This window comes from Nerophis ophidion, linkage group LG27 (assembly GCF_033978795.1).
Source record: "Nerophis ophidion isolate RoL-2023_Sa linkage group LG27, RoL_Noph_v1.0, whole genome shotgun sequence".
In the NCBI taxonomy this organism is placed as follows: Eukaryota; Metazoa; Chordata; class Actinopteri; order Syngnathiformes; family Syngnathidae; genus Nerophis; species Nerophis ophidion.
Genome location: NC_084637.1, coordinates 605,686 through 625,330, shown reverse-complemented (window position 1 = coordinate 625,330; position 19,645 = coordinate 605,686). Strand labels below are relative to the sequence as shown.

Here is a 19,645-nt window from a genome sequence, read left to right as displayed (position 1 = left end):
CCCCGAAAGGGAATAAGCGGTAGAAAATGGATGGATGGATGGATATATATATATATATATATATATATATATATATATATATATATATATATACACTGGGGCAAAAAAATATTTAGTCAGCCACCGATAGTGCAAGTTCTCCCACTTAAAGTGGTGACAGAGGTCTGTAATTTTCATCATAGGTACACTTCAACTGTGAGAGACAGAATGTGAAAAAAAAATTCAGGAATTCACATTTTAGGAATTTTAAATTATTTGTAAATTATGGTGGAAAATAAGTATTTGGTCACTTTAAATAAGGAAGATCTCTGGCTCTCACAGACCTGTAACTTCTTTTTTAAGAAGCTCTTCTGTCCTCCACTCGTTACTTATATTAATGGCACTTGTTCGAACTATGTTATCTGTATAAACGACACCTGTCCACAGCCTCAAACAGTCAGACTCCAAACTCCACTATGGCCAAGACCAAAGAGCTGTCGAAGGACACCAGGAAAATAATTGTAAACCTGCACCAGACTGGGAAGAGTGAATCTACAATAGGCAAGCAGCTTGCTGTGAAAAAAATCAACTGTGGGAGCAATTATCAGAAAAATGGAAGATATACAAGACCACTGATAATCTCCCTCAATCTGGGGCTCCAGGCAAGATCTCATCCCCTGGGGTCAAAATGATCATGAGAACGGTGAGCAAAAATCCCAGAACCACATGGGGGACCCGGTGAATGACCTGCAGAGAGCTGGGACCAAAGTAACAAAGGTTACCATCAGTAACACACTACGCCGACAGGGAATCAAATCCTGCAGTGCCAGACGTGTCCCCCTGCTCAAGCCAGTGCATGTCCAGGCCCGTCTGAAGTTGGCCAGAGAGCACTTGGGAGAATGTCATGGGGTCAGATGAAACCAAAACAGAACATTTTGGTATAAACTGAACTTGTCGTGTTTGGAGGAAGAAGAATACTGAGTTGCATCCCAAGAACACCATACCTACTGTGAAGCATGGGGGTGGAAACATCCTGCTTTGGGGCTGTTTTTCTGCTAAGGGGACAGGACGATTGATCCGTGTTAAGGAAAGAATGAATGGGGCCATGTATCCTGAGATTTGGAGCCAAAACCTCCTTCCATCAGAGAGAGCTTTGAATGGTTGACCAAATACTTAATTTCCACCATCATTTACAAATAAATTCTTTAAAATTCCTACAATGTGAATTCATGGATTTTTTTCCCACATTCTGTCTCTCCCAGTTGAAGTGTACCTATGATGAAAATGACAGACCTCTGTCATCATTTGAAGTGGGAGAACTTGCACAATCGCTGGCTGACTAAATACTTTGTTGCCCCACTATATATATATATATATATATATATATATATATATATATATATATATATAATGTATGTATATATATATATATATATAATGTGTATATATATATATGTATAAATATGTGTGTGCATATGTGTATATGTATATCCATTATTTTCTACCGCTTATTCCCTTATGGGGTCGCGGGGGGCGCTGCCGCCTATCTCAGCTACAATCGGGCAGAAGGCGGTGTACACCCTGGACAAGTCTCCACCTCATCGCAGGGCCAACACAGATAGACAGACAACATTCACACACTAGGGACCATTTAGTGTTGCCAATCAACCTATCCCCAGGTGCATGTCTTTGGAGGTGGGAGGAAGCCGGAGTTCCCGGAGGGAACCCACACATTCACGGGGAGAACATGCAAACTCCACACAGAAAGATCCCGAGCCTGGATTTGAACCCAGGACTGCAGGACTTTCGTATTATGAGGCAGACGCACTAATCCCTCTGCCACCATGAAGCCCTGTGTATATATATGTAGGTGTATATATATATATATATATATATATATATATATATATATATATATATATATATGTATGTATATATACATATGTGTGTGTATACATGTATGTATATATGTATGAATGTGTGTATATATATGAATGTATATATGTGTGTATATATGTATATATGTGTGTATGTATTAATATGTATATATATATATATGTATATGTGTGTGTGTACTGTATATATATTTAATTTTAAATTGTCCAGGGTGTACACCGCCTTCCGCTCGATTGTAGCAGAGATAGGCACCAGCGCCCCCCCGTGACCCCAAAGGGAATAAGCGGTAGAAAATGGATGGATGGATGGACCCATCCAGATATAAAGAAATGATGTCTACATTTGTTTATGTACTTTTTGGAGTGTTGAAGGAAGTGAGGTTGACCAGATAGCCTGGCAAGTCCACTTTGGTGATGTTGAATCGTTTAAATCTTTGGAAAAATCCATAATCACATTGTTATTTTTGTACGGTACCTGGCTTGTCTATTTGTCTATTAAATTTTTAAAATATGCTCAGGTCTATAATAAATACACAGTAGCCAAATGGAATGTTTGCCTGCCATCTGGGAGGGGGATGTCTTTATGGTCTCGTCAGCAATTAAAAAAAAATGTTTAGCAGCTGATACAGTTTTGACAACCAGCTAAATGCCTTGTTAACAATTGCTGTGTTTTTCACTAGCCATTAATAGTCAGTCATTGTCTGCCTTTTTACCTCCGGTCAGCGGAGTTCATTTGATTTCTAGCGGTTGAAGTGCTTGGCATTATCTGCTAACTTGTTGACTCAGTTCTGACTTGTTTTTTTGCACAGTTGCGACACACACACGTTCAAGATGGCGAGGCAGGAGGAATCACACAGCAGATCGGAGCTACAAATGTGCCCAAAGAGACAATTGAGGACCAGACAAAGATGGTGAAAAATGTACGACAATGTATGCACACACACACACATACACACACACGCACAAACACACTCTGACGAACTCACTTTAAACACACTCACCTCCATTATTGAGTGAACCTCAGTATTTGTTTATGTAGTTTGACAGAGAGACCATCAAGATTCCTGGGATGTTGATCATTGACACACCAGGACATGAATCCTTTGGGTGAGAAATGCTTGCTCATTTGCTCGGACACACAGAAGAAACACAGTGACGTGCCTTTCTGTGTGAATCCTCTTATGAGTGCCTGTGTTCCATTTGATCAGAAATCTGAGGAACCGGGGTAGTTCTCTGTGTGACATTGCCATCCTGGTGGTGGACATCATGCATGGTTTGGAGCCACAGACTATTGAATCCATCAATCTGCTAAAGGAGAAGAAGTGTCCCTTCATTGTTGCCCTCAACAAGGTGATTTCTTATCCACCTCTCCGTGTGTCATGTGGTCACGCTGGCCAACACCCCTCTTGCTCTTTAGATTGACCGTCTGTACGACTGGAAAAAGAGTCCTGAGACCGATGTTTTTGCGACGCTGAAGAAGCAGAAGAAAAACACCAAGGATGAGTTTGATGAGAGGTCAAAGGCCATCATCGTGGAGTTTGCACAGCAGGTCACCACAGCTGGTCTTCACTGGTTCACCTCTGCAAACATGCTAGAAACCTGCTGTTGTGTCATTCATCTCCATAGGGTCTCAATGCTGCCCTTTTCTACGACAACAAGGATGCTCGCACTTTTGTTTCGTTGGTTCCCACATCGGCTCACAGTGGCGACGGAATCGGAAATCTCATCGCACTCCTGGTTGAGCTCACTCAGACCATGTTGGCCCGCCGGCTAGCGTGTTGCCAAGAGCTTCGCGCTCAAGTCATGGAGGTAAAGTGCTTCTTCTAATGCCCGCTTTCTTAGCCATTTGGGCTGCGAGGGCCGTCCAAAAGTGTCTGTATGCGGGCCACAGCTCTATGAACTTGTAAGACACTTGTGGCATTTCTGACAATCTCAAACAAACACAGCTATTGTTTAGTTAAGTTCAAGTGCCAATGATTGTCACACACACACTCTAGGTGTGGCGAAATGATTCTCTGCATTTGACCCATCACCCTTGATCACCCCCTGGGAGGTGAGGGGAGCAGTGGGCAGCAGCGATGGCCACACCTGGGAATCATTTTTGGTGATTTAACCCCCAATTCCAAGCCATGATCCCGAGTGCCAAGCAGGGAGGTAACATGGCTCCCATTTTTTTAGTCTTTGGTATGAATCGGCCGGGTTTTGATCTCACAACCTAGCCATCTATAAAGTTGTGGCTAAGTGGTGAAGCCATACTTTCATCTGCACTTTTTTATTTATGGACATTATTGTAATTCAGTATTAATTGAGAAAGAAGTGATTTATAATTGTATGTACGTGTATTTTTTTTATCAGTTTCCATGAGTCCTTTCTTTTGCAATAAATTTAATTTGTATTTATTTTTCTAACTAGCCTGACCTTAGCCTCAATTATAATAGTGATTAACACATGTTTCTATATAATTTGACAAGGTTGTAAGCTATGTAGGTTAGATATAATTATTGAGTACGAAAAATAAAAAATTGAGTGTTAATATTTGAGTAGACCTCGGGTCCCTCTGAAGTGGAACATTTGGAAAGGTGAAGGACCCCTGCTAATGCACTCCATGCAGTGTGAAGAGAAACACTCTCGCTGTTGTTTTTGTTAGGTCAAAGCTTTGCCTGGCATGGGCACCACCATAGATGTTATCCTGATCAACGGATGCCTACGAGAAGGTGAGACCATCATTGTCCCTGGAGTAGAAGGACCAATCATCACTCAGATCCGTGGGCTGCTGCTTCCACCTCCTCTGAAGGAGCTCCGAGTTAAGGTACATATCTGAAGGCTGCTACACAATGTGACAGCCAGCCTAAAACTGCCTGAGAAAATGTTCATGACTGGGCTAAGAGGAGGAAAGCTGTCCTAAATATCAAGCCCACATAGAAGTGGGAAATGGATGTGAAGAGAAGGTGTTGGCTCATGACAAGCTTATTCAAACTTCTGAACCATGTGAGACTTCCTGTACCCAACTTGGGTGTGCACCTGCACCTAATGTGCTGCTGCAGTGTCACTGCTGCGTACTGAAAGAGGTCAAATTTCTTTAAATGAATGTAAATATTATTTGGAGACAATAAAAAAGGTAGTCTTTGTGATAGTCTTAATATAATAAAGTATTTTACACCCCCAATTTTCTATATAAAATGAGTAAATTCAATTTTATGAATCCTATTCACAAGCTGTTTGACGTATTGATAACCATGAAGTTATCCTAACAGCACATACTTTCCACTGCATGTGATAACGGCTGTGGATCAGCTTTGCTGCGAAACGTCTTTGTGTTCCGTCCTCCAGCAATCCCCGTCAGCTTTCTCTTTGATAGTGGACAGCGTGAATGATGTCACCGACAAGTTCTTGTGGTGAACAGGCCCTTATTTGCACGTGAGAATTGGTATGAGGGCTAAATAAACAGGCAGACGGTCCAAGTGGAGAAAGACAAAAGTCGGGACTCTCTTGGTTTTAGGGCTGGGCGATATATGGATATATACCATATATCGCAGTATATGGATATATACCATATATCGCAGTATATGGATATATACCATATATCGCAGTATATGGATATATACCATATATCGCAGTATATGGATATATACCATATATCGCAGTATATGGATATATACCATATATCGCAGTATATGGATATATACCATATATCGCAGTATATGGATATATACCATATATCGCAGTATATGGATATATGCCATATATCGCAGTATATGGATATATACCATATATCGCAGTATATGGATATATACCATATATCGCAGTATATGGATATATACCATATATCGCAGTATATGGATATATACCATATATCGCAGTATATGGATATATACCATATATCGCAGTATATGGATATATACCATATATCGCAGTATATGGATATATACCATATATCGCAGTATATGGATATATACCATATATCGCAGTATATGGATATATACCATATATCGCAGTATATGGATATATACCATATATCGCAGTATATGGATATATACCATACATCGCAGTATATGGATATATACCATACATCGCAGTATATGGATATATACCATACATCGCAGTATATGGATATATACCATATATCGCAGTATATGGATATATACCATACATCGCAGTATATGGATATATACCATATATCGCAGTATATGGATATATACCATACATCGCAGTATATGGATATATACCATACATCGCAGTATATGGATATATACCATACATCGCAGTATATGGATATATACCATATATCGCAGTATATGGATATATACCATATATCGCAGTATATGGGTATATACCATATATCGCAGTATATGGATATATACCATATATCGCAGTATATGGATATATACCATATATCGCAGTATATGGATATATACCATATATCGCAGTATATGGATATATACCATATATCGCAGTATATGGATATATACCATATATCGCAGTATATGGACATATACCGTATATCGCAGTATATGGACATATACCATATATCGCAGTATATGGACATATACCATATATCGCAGTATATGGACATATACCATATATCGCAGTATATGGACATATACCATATATCGCAGTATATGGACATATACCATATATCGCAGTATATGGACATATACCATATATCGCAGTATATGGACATATACCATATATCGCAGTATATGGACATATACCATATATCGCAGTATATGGACATATACCATATATCGCAGTATATGGATATATACCATATATCGCAGTATATGGACATATACCATATATCGCAGTATATGGACATATACCATATATCGCAGTATATGGACATATACCATATATCGCAGTATATGGACATATACCATATATCGCAGTATATGGACATATACCATATATCGCAGTATATGGACATATACCATATATCGCAGTATATGGACATATACCATATATCGCAGTATATGGACATATACCATATATCGCAGTATATGGACATATACCATATATCGCAGTATATGGACATATACCATATATCGCAGTATATGGACATATACCATATATCGCAGTATATGGATATATACCATATATCGCAGTATATGGATATATACCATATATCGCAGTATATGGACATATACCATATATCGCAGTATATGGATATATACCATATATCGCAGTATATGGACATATACCATATATCGCAGTATATGGACATATACCATATATCGCAGTATATGGACATATACCATATATCGCAGTATATGGACATATACCATATATCGCAGTATATGGATATATACCATATATCGCAGTATATGGACATATACCATATATCGCAGTATATGGACATATACCATATATCGCAGTATATGGACATATACCATATATCGCAGTATATGGATATATACCATATATCGCAGTATATGGACATATACCATATATCGCAGTATATGGATATATACCATATATCGCAGTATATGGATATATACCATATATCGCAGTATATGGATATATACCATATATCGCAGTATATGGATATATACCATATATCGCAGTATATGGATATATACCATATATCGCAGTATATGGACATATACCATATATCGCAGTATATGGATATATACCATATATCGCAGTATATGGATATATACCATATATCGCAGTATATGGATATATACCATATATCGCAGGTTTGTCTCTGTGCGATATAGAAAATGACTATATCATAATATTTGATTATATGTTCTCACACCGTTGCTTTAAGCTGCGTGCATTACATTACTGGCGTGTCTCACTCCTTCTCATCTGTCCTTCTCACAGAGACGTGAAATAAGCCCGCCTTCTTACATACATCACATACTGTTGCGCATGTAGCGTCACACGCTGTCGCCTCAGCTAACGTTAGTAACGTTAGCTGAGGCAGGTCGAGTTGCTTTTAGCTGCGTGCATCACACAACAGGCGTTTCTCACTCCTCGTCTCTCATTCTCACAGATACGGAGAACAAGCCCGCCTTCTTACATACGTCACATACTGTCGCGAGTCTAGCGTCATAGCTCTCGCCGATCAGAGAGAGAGAGATGGTGCGAAACTTATCACAAATGGAGGAAGAACAATAAATGCCCAACAAAAAGAGCAGGGGGTCCATCATCTGGCGGTGGTTTGGCTCCAAGTGGGAAGATATTCAGCAGACAACAGCAATATGCTGTTCAATATATATTTGATGACTGTACTATGCTAAAAGTATATATTTGTACCATGAATTGATTAACGTGGACCCCGACTTAAACAGGTTGAAAAAGATATTTGGGCGTTACCATTTAGTGATCAATTGTACGGAATATGTACTTTACTGTGCAATCTACTAATACAACTATCAATCAATCATGCAAAGTATGCAGCAGAAGTGTTACTACAAAAAGGTAGAAAAACTATTAATTTGTTCTTTCATTTAAAAAGTCACCCGTGAGAGAATGAAGAGTATTTAATAAATACAGTTTTGCTTAATGGCCTTAGTTGTGATTTCCCTCTCTGCATGAAAGTTTAAAAGTAGCATATATGAATGCAGTATGAAGAAGAATGTTTGAATGTAGACACATAGAATCATCATACTGCTGTCATTATATGCATCAAGTGTTCATTCAAGGCTAAGGCCAAATATCGTAATATATATCGTACATCGCAATGTGGCATAAAAAAATCACAAAATTAATAAAAGCCAATATCGCCCAGCCCTACTCGGTTTTGTCATTTTTCTCTATTTTTCGCACTTTTAAGTTAACATGGGTAAGTAAGCTATTAAACACAGAACTTTTTTTATTCTGAAAATGAATTGGACATATGTTGTTTGTGTCGTACTTTCCGTCCCGTTCTACCCCATGTGTTCGAAATTGCTGCAGCCTTGCAAAATAGAAGATCTGCCTTTTTGTGCGGAAGTCTGCAGTCTTTCAGCACATCCACAAGTGATGGAAACTGACACATTGACTAAATTGAAAAGGTATGTGCGTGGACGTTACACAATCAGTGGAAATCCGGGGTAAGGGAGCAGTCATGGGGTTCCTTTTGCTCACCATCTTACCAAACCTTGATGTGCACTAAACTAGCGGGGCGAGACCCAGTTCTCAAGCAGTAAGTTAACTTTTGTGCAAATTATTACCGCTACGAGAAGCATATACCATATAACGTGCTGTAATTACAAATATATAATCTAGTCCGACCTATTTCTGTGAACTCTGTATTGTCATTGCAATATATTTTCCAGTGGTTTATTGACTATATTTTCTAATGATTGACAAGCTCATTACATTTTTTTGTTTGATATTTTGTATAGAACCAATATGAGAAGCACAAAGAGGTGTCCACAGCTCAGGGTGTTAAGATTCTGGGTAAAGACCTGGAAAAGGCATTGGCAGGGCTCCCTCTCCTGGTGGCACACAGAGATGATGAAATACCTGTGCTGAGGGTAACACACAACACACCCCCTCCTCACTTTCCAAACACATTTGACACGGCTGATATTTACTCTGCTCTTTAGGATGATCTTATTCATGAGCTGAAACAAACTCTGAGCTGCATCAAGTTGGAGGAGAAAGGAGTTTATGTGCAGGCGTCGACGCTGGGATCACTGGAGGCTCTGCTTGAGTTTCTGCGCACATCCAAAGTACCCGTGAGTTGTCAGCAGGGAATTCTTTTCTTAACCCTTGGAAAGACTTGACCTGTACAACATTTTTGTAGTGGCTTTATTGCAGTAGAAAGGAACAGCATTTAACAAATATGAAATCATTTGTATTTCATCCCTTTGGAAAATTTGACTAACATATAGTGCTTTTATTTATTTGATTTTTGATTTTTTTTGCTTCGTCTGTTTCTCTGTTTTCGTCTTTTTTTCATGCTCATAGACTTGGATTGGACAGATGTATTGTATATCCATAAGTCTGAGTATGAACTGATGAAGCTTGCACACATAAGAGGCGAAACACCTTCTAAGACAAACTGAACAGTCCTGTTGTAATTGTTTGAATGCCCTGAGAATACAATGAATGGATGAATGACACGTCCATAGACACTTGCCATAAAAGGCTGGAACTTTATGGGGATAGATTTGGAAATTCAGCAGTGCATCACATGTTTATTTTCCCCACGACAGCTGAACTTTTGAACTCTGTGTTTGTGTGTGCAGTACGCTGGCATCAACATTGGTCCCGTCCACAAGAAAGATGTGATGAAAGCGTCCACCATGCTGGAGCATGACCCACAGTATGTCCATTATTCAAGCTTTTTGCTTTTGGTGGACTGCTATTTGAATTTCTTTCTAATGTGCAACCAAGCTTTATCTCGTGCAATTAGTGTGATCCATTTGACGAGTACATGTGAAAGTTTGGTGGACAGTTTTTAATCTAATAGTTACTTGTGAGCGGTTTCATCGAATCCTGCGTTAGTAGCCTGGCAAAAAATACGTTAATTACCAGAGATGTCCGGTTATATCGGACTGCTGATATTATCGGCCGATAAATGCTTTAAAATGTAACATCGAAAATGACCGGTATCAGTTTTAAAAAGTAAAATTCATGACTTTTTAAAATGCTTTAAAATATTTAAAAACTAATTGGACAAATTCATAAAAAATAGGCTTGTGGACAACTAAAACAAATACAGAGCAACCTTTTTTTTTTCACATCGATGGCGCTAATCGAAATGGAGGAAATTACCAATGCAATAGATTGTATTAATTAACCTAACAAAAGCATTTGACTCACATTTATCATGTTGTTGTAAATGTGCTCATGTTCGAAATAAACTATGAAAAGAAAGAAAGAATATCATAATTAAATAAGTACGTATGACATCAGAGGCTTGGTCTTGAACTATCTGAAAAGCTAAAACACTTGAAGGTAGCACAATGTCTATTTCCATTAATTACAATTAATAAGAAAACATAAACGCCTGACTTACTTATCAAGGAGAAAATTAGCAAGTTTGGCGTCAGATGAAAAAATCTTCCCAGCCTTCAGTGGTCTCCATCTTTCAAAGGCATTCCCAATACAAATCCTGGTTTTGTTCCTGGCTTTGTCATGAATAAGTTGAGAATGGTATCTTTTAGATGTACTAAGATCTGACATGTTTAGTAACTTTACCAGTGGCAGTAGCCAGACCAAGATGTTGGTGCATAACTGGCAACTTGGATGTGACACACTCACAGACTTTCTACCTGGTTAAACGGTAGAGGGCAGAACATCGAAATGAAAACAATAACAAGATTTCGGGGCTGTAAATTTAATTTTGAAATGATTATATCCTGGCTAAACCAATGTTATCAATTATAGAGGTATTGTAAAAAAAAAACATGATTTATTAATGCCTTTTGACATGTCAGGGCCATTTAATGATGACTTGACATGAAATTATTACATATGGCTCCTTTAAGTAATGAATAAAGCAAAATATATTCTGGACCTACTATCACTCCAAGTTATGGTGTAGCAATATGAGGAAACAACTACAAAAGTACACAGCGTTACAGTTAAGGTCAGTTAAAACGTCATGTGACGGCTATAGAGAGCATTCAGCCCTTTTATTGAATCAAAAACATTTTGAAATTCATAATTTGGTAAAAGGCAACATGGTGGAACAGTGGTTATTGCTAATGCCTCACAAAAAGAAGGTTCTGGGTTAAATACCTCCGGGTACTCCGGCTTCCTCCCACCTCCAAAGACATGCACCTGGGGATTGGCCCCTCCCACCTCCAAAGACATGCACCTGGGGATTGGCCCCTCCCACCTCCCAAGAAATGCACATGGGGATTGGCCCCTCCCACCTCCAAAGACATGCACATGGGGATAGGCCCCTCCCACCTCCAAAGACATGCACATGGGGATAGGCTCCTCCCAACTCCAAAGACATGCACCTGGAGATAGGCTCCTCCCACCTCCAAAGACATGCACCTGGGGATAGGCTCCTCCCACCTCCAAAGACATGCACCTGGGGATTGGCCCCTCCCACCTCCAAAGACATGCACATGGGGATAGGCCCCTCCCACCTCCAAAGACATGCACCTGGGGATAGGCCCCTACCACCTCCAAAGACATGCACTTGGGGATAGGCCCCTCCCACCTCCAAAGACATGCACCTTGAGATAGGCCCCTCCCACCTCCAAAGACATGCACCTGGGGATAGGCTCCTCCCACCTCCAAAGACATGCACCTGGGGATTGGCCCCTCCCACCTCCAAAGACATGCACATGGGGATAGGCCCCTCCCACCTCCAAAGACATGCACCTGGTGATAGGCCCCTCCCACCTCCAAAGACATGCACCTGGGGATAGGCCCCTCCCACCTCCAAAGACATGCACCTGGGGATAGGCCCCTCCCACCTCCAAAGACATGCACACATGGGGATAGGCCCCTCCCACCTCCAAAGACATGCACCTGGGGATAGGCCCCTCCCACCTCCAAAGACATGCACCTGGGGATAGGCCCCTCCCACCTCCAAAGACATGCACCTGGGGATAGGTTGATTGGCTAAACTAAATGGTCCCTAGTGTGTGGATGTTGTCTATCTGTTTTTTTTTTTTGTCATGTCTAGCTTCTCAGGCAAATTGTATAGTTGATGTAGATGTAGGTGTAGGTGTAGGTGTAGATGTAGATGTAGATGTAGATGTAGGTGTAGGTGTAGATGTAGATGTAGATGTAGGTGTAGGTGTAGGTGTAGATGTAGATGTAGATGTAGGTGTAGATGTAGATGTAGGTGTAGATGTAGATGTAGGTGTAGGTGTAGATGTAGGTGTAGATGTAGGTGTAGATGTAGATGTAGATGTAGATGTAGATGCCCATATCAGCTGTTCAGATTGACTTTACAAACGAGAAGTGTAGGATACTTCTCTTGTTGCCTTATTTGAATGTGACTTTATTAAATGTATTTATGTTATCATTTGGTGCAGGAGGGGATAGAAAGAGAAAAAAAGGAAGACGGGGGGAAATTGTGGGGATAAGAGGGAGATTAGACAGAGAGAGAAAAACAGCAACAGCAAACACAACAACAGTAAAACAACACCAACACATACGATATGGACAAATATGATGGTAAAAGTGATAGCAAATAAGCAGTTGGTGAAATAAATAATAATATAGAAATGACAATGAGCATTTTTACACTAAAACTGGAGCAATACAAATACCAATAGAAAAAGTGCTATTGATCATGAAAAATACCATTAGTTTACCTCTATTTTCAACAATGCAGTTGTTCAAATGCAACAATACGTATACATAATGATAGCTAGAAAGACAATAAAAATTTAAAAAATGAAATAATAAAAACAAAAAGGAATATCGAACGATGGCGGGGAAGAGAGAGGGGCAACCTATATTAATCTTGTAGATTGTTATAGTAACAATGGGTTAAGCCTTGTCAATATGCCTTGTGTTACCCAGTTTACCCGAGTTGTCTGTCTCTCTGTGATGAATGCAGCTGGTATAGGCTCCAGCCTTCCCCGCGACCCAAATAGGGACAAGTGGTAGAAGATGGAGGGAATTTGGTACATGTAAATAGCAAAGCTGCTACCCAATGATGTTCAACAATGCTTCTCAACAAACAGAAGTAATATAAAGTTATGGAAAATAGTCATGGAACTTAAAGCATTGGTATGAGTGCTGCATCATGGATGTGAAATGTTAGCTTCCTTTGACACTGCTAACGTTTGTCTTTTTCAATTTCAAATCATCACAAAACCGTTTACAGTTCTTCTTAGCGTCTTTGGGCCCTCGCTGTCTTTTCCTTGTCTTTGAGCCTTCTCTCGACACTCTGTTGTGCCTGCCATACACACACACACACACACACACACACACACACACACACACACACACACACATCACCCCAGGCGCTCCGCTTTCATGTGCACTCTACCAGAACAGTCTTGCAGACTTTTTAGTCGTTAAACAAATCATTGAAGCAATAAAATACAAATAGAAAACGTTTTTCCAATTGATTTGATGAAAGGTAAGACATTGTCAGTCACTGCTATGATTGCTAAGTTTGGCAGGGTGTAATGTCCAAAGTGGCAAAAGCATTTAGTCTGGTAGTAATGTCCCCATTTATTGATGAACTGAGCTGATTTCAACTGAGCATTGTACTGTAGCTTTACCCTTCCCAGTGCAAGGCAAATAAAGGGGCACTTCCTTTGGCACGGCACCAGCGATCTAGTCTTAGTGTGGAATATTCACTGTCTGCTATGATGAACATAAGCAGCAGCATATGATACTTGTCAATGTATCCAGGGGAGAAACAAATGCAGGCTCTTAGTTAAAGAAATCTGAATGCAATTATTAATCCCAACACCAACAGCAGCTCTCATTTAGCACACATAGAAGTCAAAACATAGAAGTTGAAATTGAAACAGTCTTCAAGCACAATGTATTCATCAAAGGTGAGTATTCCCTCAGCTGCCTTTGCTTGCATTTGCTCAGGGGTCAAGCCTCACAATATTCTGCATCTCGGCAAGTGTGCTTTTGTTGCTCACCTTCCCCTGGCCAACGTTTCCTCACCCAGAATTGTATATTTCCAAGTCTTAAGACTTTGACTTTTTAATAAAATGGCTAATAAAACACTTTTTATTAGCCATACTTACTAGTATTGTGAAGTTTTGTGTCTTACAACAAACGTGTGATGCTCAAAAGTGGTATTTTTCTTCCTCAAAAGCTCTATTGCCTAAAAACAGGTTTATGTCTCACTGAAAAAATATTATTCAGTAGATTACTTGTTTAGATATTTTGAAAAGAAATTCTAAATCCAATATATACTTAGTGATGTTGTCAGTTCTTCCAGTGTAGACTTTCAGTCAATACAGGTCTTGCCGGGTCAGACCAGCATGCTCTCAAAATGATTCAATTGCGTTTATGTCGCTGCTGTTCCACAGGTACGCTGCAATTCTGGCATTCGACGTCAAAGTGGAGAGAGATAGCCAGGAAATGGCTGACAGCCTTGGTGTCCGCATCTTCTCGGCTGAAATAATCTACCATCTTTTTGATGCTTTTACCAAATACCGTGACGACTACAAGAAAGCTAAGCAGGAAGAGTTCAAGTAAGTGCACGCCTTGCTAGCTCACCGTCCGTGTCTGGCTGTTGCTTGACAAGTGTGTGTGTGTGTGTGTGTGTTCAGGCACGTGGCGGTGTTTCCTGCAAAGTTGCGTGTTCTCCCTCAGTTCATCTTCAATTCCCGAGACCCAATCGTAATGGGTGTGTCTATAGAAGCTGGCGTTCTACGGCAAGGGACACCACTGTGCGTTCCCAGTAAAGGGGTGAGTGCCGTCAACTCTGCTTGTGTGTTGATTCCTGTGAATGACATGTTTGTGTGCTACAGTTTGTCGACATTGGTGTGGTCACCAGCATCGAGATCAACCATAAGACCGTCGATAGCGCCAAAAAAGGTCAGGAGCTCTGCATCAAGATAGAACCCATTCCTGGAGAGTCGCCCAAGATGTATGGTCGCCATTTTGAGGCCACCGACATTTTAGTCAGCAAGGTAAGTCTTTACCTGTGTCTCAAATCGGAGGCTGCATCCTTCCAAGGACCCAGCCCATGTGCGGGTCCTAGCCAGAGTCCTCCAGCAGCCATAGGAATTGATCTAGCCTCTGGGACACTTCCTGGTTACGCTCTCACATTTACGTCTTGTATCTGCTGCTCGGTCGCGTGATGCTTGAATAATGGCAGCGGTGAGAATCTTCAATCGTTTTTTTAGGTTCTCTTGGTCCTGTACTTTATTTTAGAGGAAGCGGCTAAGATCTATGGTTGTCATTCCAAAGCTGTTATTCCTAATGATTCATTTTATGCTTGTGAATGATTATTGTACCTTTTTAAAAACACGCAGACGATTCAGAAGTTGTCCCAGAAAGAGTCCTCACCATCGAACCAAACAGCGACACCACATGATCTCATTTAGCAGTTACTTTATTCATTAATATGTGAATCACAATTGTCAAGTTGCTTGCATTACAGCCGGTAACAATAAATATCGGGATAGCATAATTATATTATCCTCATCATATAGTTATTTGCAATGAAGGCAGAGGAAATGAATCACAACAACTACAGTTTCAGCACATTACTTTATTCATTGTTATAGTTGAGGAAAATACTTTGTTTTGAAATTACCGTCCAAACTGCTATATACTTGTTTGTGTCATTTCTCCTTGATTATTTTGCAAAGCAACAAGAAAAAACGGAAAAGTTAAACACAAGATCACAACAATCATTAATAGAAGTAAACATTTTCAAATGTAAATAGAAAAACAACAATAATTAATGTTGGTACATTTACAATACTTCACTCTTCCGGCCACACATTAATAGAACATCATTCATTCCATGTCTTGCGGCCCAAAAAATTTAAATTAAAAGATGTCAAGCTTTACTTCCAAACGATGAAAAAAGCTCCGGGCACCGAGCCGTCTGCAATTGCCCGACATCTGACTCTACCTCGGGGTGAAGAGAGGCTCAACGAGCACGGAGGTTGCTCACCGTTACAGCTGGACATGTCTGCTTCCAACCAATAAATAAAGCTATATTCATACTTTAGAGTTGCAAAGAGCCGTTATGTTGAAAAACTTTTTCAGAATTGAGCGTGCAAAAGATCTGTGGATTTGACAGGATGGGAGGTGTACACGGATGTAAACTTTTCTGATGGATTTCTCCCAGGGATCAATAAAGTACTTTCTATTCTATTCTAATGGCAAATTAAGACACCTTTGTCGGACAGACTCGAAGGACATTTTTTGAATTGGGACAGCCTTGGCGCACCTCCCTAATGTGCGCTGCTTATGTCTCATTGTGAGTACTAAAGGTCCATTCCACCCAAACGCTGCCATTTGTTCCTGGGGACATGGAATTGATGAAATAGAGCGCGACATTAGTGGTAACTTACATGGAATTGATGAAATAGAGCGCTACATTAGTGGTAACTTACGTGGAATTGATGAAATAGAGCGCTACATTAGTGGTAACTTACATGGAATTGATGAAATAGAGCGCTACATTAGTGGTAACTTACATGGAATTGATGAAATAGAGCGCTACATTAGTGGTAACTTACATGGAATTGATGAAATAGAGCGCTACATTAGTGGTAACTTACATGGAATTGATGAAATAGAGCGCTACATTAGTGGTAACTTACATGGAATTGATGAAATAGAGCGCTACATTAGTGGTAACTTACATGGAATTGATGAAATAGAGCGCTACATTAGTGGTAACTTACATGGAATTGATGAAATAGAGCGCTACATTAGTGGTAACTTACATGGAATTGATGAAATAGAGCGCTACATTAGTGGTAACTTACATGGAATTGATGAAATAGAGCGCTACATTAGTGGTAACTTACATGGAATTGATGAAATAGAGCGCTACATTAGTGGTAACTTACATGGAATTGATGAAATAGAGCGCTACATTAGTGGTAACTTACATGGAATTGATGAAATAGAGCGCTACATTAGTGGTAACTTACATGGAATTGATGAAATAGAGCGCTACATTAGTGGTAACTTACATGGAATTGATGAAATAGAGCGCTACATTAGTGGTAACTTACATGGAATTGATGAAATAGAGCGCTACATTAGTGGTAACTTACATGGAATTGATGAAATAGAGCGCTACATTAGTGGTAACTTACATGGAATTGATGAAATAGAGCGCTACATTAGTGGTAACTTACATGGAATTGATGAAATAGAGCGCTACATTAGTGGTAACTTACATGGAATTGATGAAATAGAGCGCTACATTAGTGGTAACTTACATGGAATTGATGAAATAGAGCGCTACATTAGTGGTAACTTACATGGAATTGATGAAATAGAGCGCTACATTAGTGGTAACTTACATGGAATTGATGAAATAGAGCGCTACATTAGTGGTAACTTACATGGAATTGATGAAATAGAGCGCTACATTAGTGGTAACTTACATGGAATTGATGAAATAGAGCGCTACATTAGTGGTAACTTACATGGAATTGATGAAATAGAGCGCTACATTAGTGGTAACTTACATGGAATTGATGAAATAGAGCGCTACATTAGTGGTAACTTACATGGAATTGATGAAATAGAGCGCTACATTAGTGGTAACTTACATGGAATTGATGAAATAGAGCGCTACATTAGTGGTAACTTACATGGAATTGATGAAATAGAGCGCTACATTAGTGGTAACTTACATGGAATTGATGAAATAGAGCGCTACATTAGTGGTAACTTACAAGCTTGTCCCTCATTGAAATGAATTTAATGGGTGCTTGGTCTCCCCCAAAATACCACCATTTCAACATGGAGCATGCTTTTCAAAAAGAAACGCAATATTTTAGAAAAGAAATAATGTTCGAAAAACAAAACAATCTGCTCAAAAACGTTTAAGTCGGGCTGCTCCGTCATTCTGTAACAATAGAATTGTTGTTGTTGTTGTTGTTGTTCATGCAGCACTTTTCATATGATGGACAACATGCTCAGTTGACAGCAAGCCGTTTAATAAAAAAAGGGCAGTGGCAAGGATCCCTTTGAGGTAAAAAACAATAAAAAAATAGAGGAATAGAAAATGATGAGTTTGCGTCAAGGTGGTCCTTTTGGTTCGGGGGGCATTTTTACCATTTTGAAGATGCTTTGAAAGGAATTTCTTGCATATACATTCTGTAAAAATGCAATTTACAGAAAATGGCTCTGGGGCTTGTGTTTTAATGTATGAAAAGTTCCATTTAAAGTTCCAAATACATTTAAGAAAAATGACATAATTATGATAACAAATACTCTAAATGTAGGAATCAAATATTTTGTTGAAGTAACGAAGCCGTGGGTGTTTGCTTCCCTCATGGCCTTCTTCTCCGTTACGTGGTCTCTGCTCCCGCCTAGTAACTATCCCAGCCATGGCCTTCTTCTCCGTTACGTGGTCTCTGCTCCCGCCTAGTAACTATCCCAGCCATGGCCTTCTTCTCCGTTACGTGGTCTCTGCTCCCGCCTAGTAACTATCCCAGCCATGGCCTTCTTCTCCGTTACGTGGTCTCTGCTCCCGCCTAGTAACTATCCCAGCCATGGCCTTCTTCTCCGTTACGTGGTCTCTGCTCCCGCCTAGTAACTATCCCAGCCATGGCCTTCTTCTCCGTTACGTGGTCTCTGCTCCCGCCTAGTAACTATCCCAGCCATGGCCTTCTTCTCCGTTACGTGGTCTCTGCTCCCGCCTAGTAACTATCCCAGCCATGGCCTTCTTCTCCGTTACGTGGTCTCTGCTCCCGCCTAGTAACTATCCCAGCCATGGCCTTCTTCTCCGTTACGTGGTCTCTGCTCCCGCCTAGTAACTATCCCAGCCATGGCCTTCTTCTCCGTTACGTGGTCTCTGCTCCCGCCTAGTAACTATCCCAGCCATGGCCTTCTTCTCCGTTACGTGGTCTCTGCTCCCGCCTAGTAACTATCCCAGCCATGGCCTTCTTCTCCGTTACGTGGTCTCTGCTCCCGCCTAGTAACTATCCCAGCCATGGCCTTCTTCTCCGTTACGTGGTCTCTGCTCCCGCCTAGTAACTATCCCAGCCATGGCCTTCTTCTCCGTTACGTGGTCTCTGCTCCCGCCTAGTAACTATCCCAGCCATGGCCTTCTTCTCCGTTACGTGGTCTCTGCTCCCGCCTAGTAACTATCCCAGCCATGGCCTTCTTCTCCGTTACGTGGTCTCTGCTCCCGCCTAGTAACTATCCCAGCCATGGCCTTCTTCTCCGTTACGTGGTCT

At 40.3% G+C, this 19,645-nt stretch overlaps 1 protein-coding gene across 1 annotated transcript in view; it reads left to right on the top strand.

Moving 5' to 3' along the window:
* Positions 1-19,645, top strand: part of eif5b (eukaryotic translation initiation factor 5B) — a 35,626-nt gene that overhangs the window by 14,607 nt on the left and 1,374 nt on the right. Inside the window, exons 14-25 of the mRNA XM_061889573.1 lie at positions 2,684-2,794; positions 2,914-2,981; positions 3,083-3,224; positions 3,292-3,423; positions 3,501-3,683; positions 4,522-4,683; positions 9,209-9,340; positions 9,413-9,544; positions 10,058-10,134; positions 14,789-14,953; positions 15,032-15,170; positions 15,233-15,394. Coding sequence (XP_061745557.1) covers positions 2,684-2,794; positions 2,914-2,981; positions 3,083-3,224; positions 3,292-3,423; positions 3,501-3,683; positions 4,522-4,683; positions 9,209-9,340; positions 9,413-9,544; positions 10,058-10,134; positions 14,789-14,953; positions 15,032-15,170; positions 15,233-15,394 — 1,605 coding nt within the window. The remainder of the gene's footprint in view (positions 1-2,683; positions 2,795-2,913; positions 2,982-3,082; positions 3,225-3,291; positions 3,424-3,500; positions 3,684-4,521; positions 4,684-9,208; positions 9,341-9,412; positions 9,545-10,057; positions 10,135-14,788; positions 14,954-15,031; positions 15,171-15,232; positions 15,395-19,645) is intronic.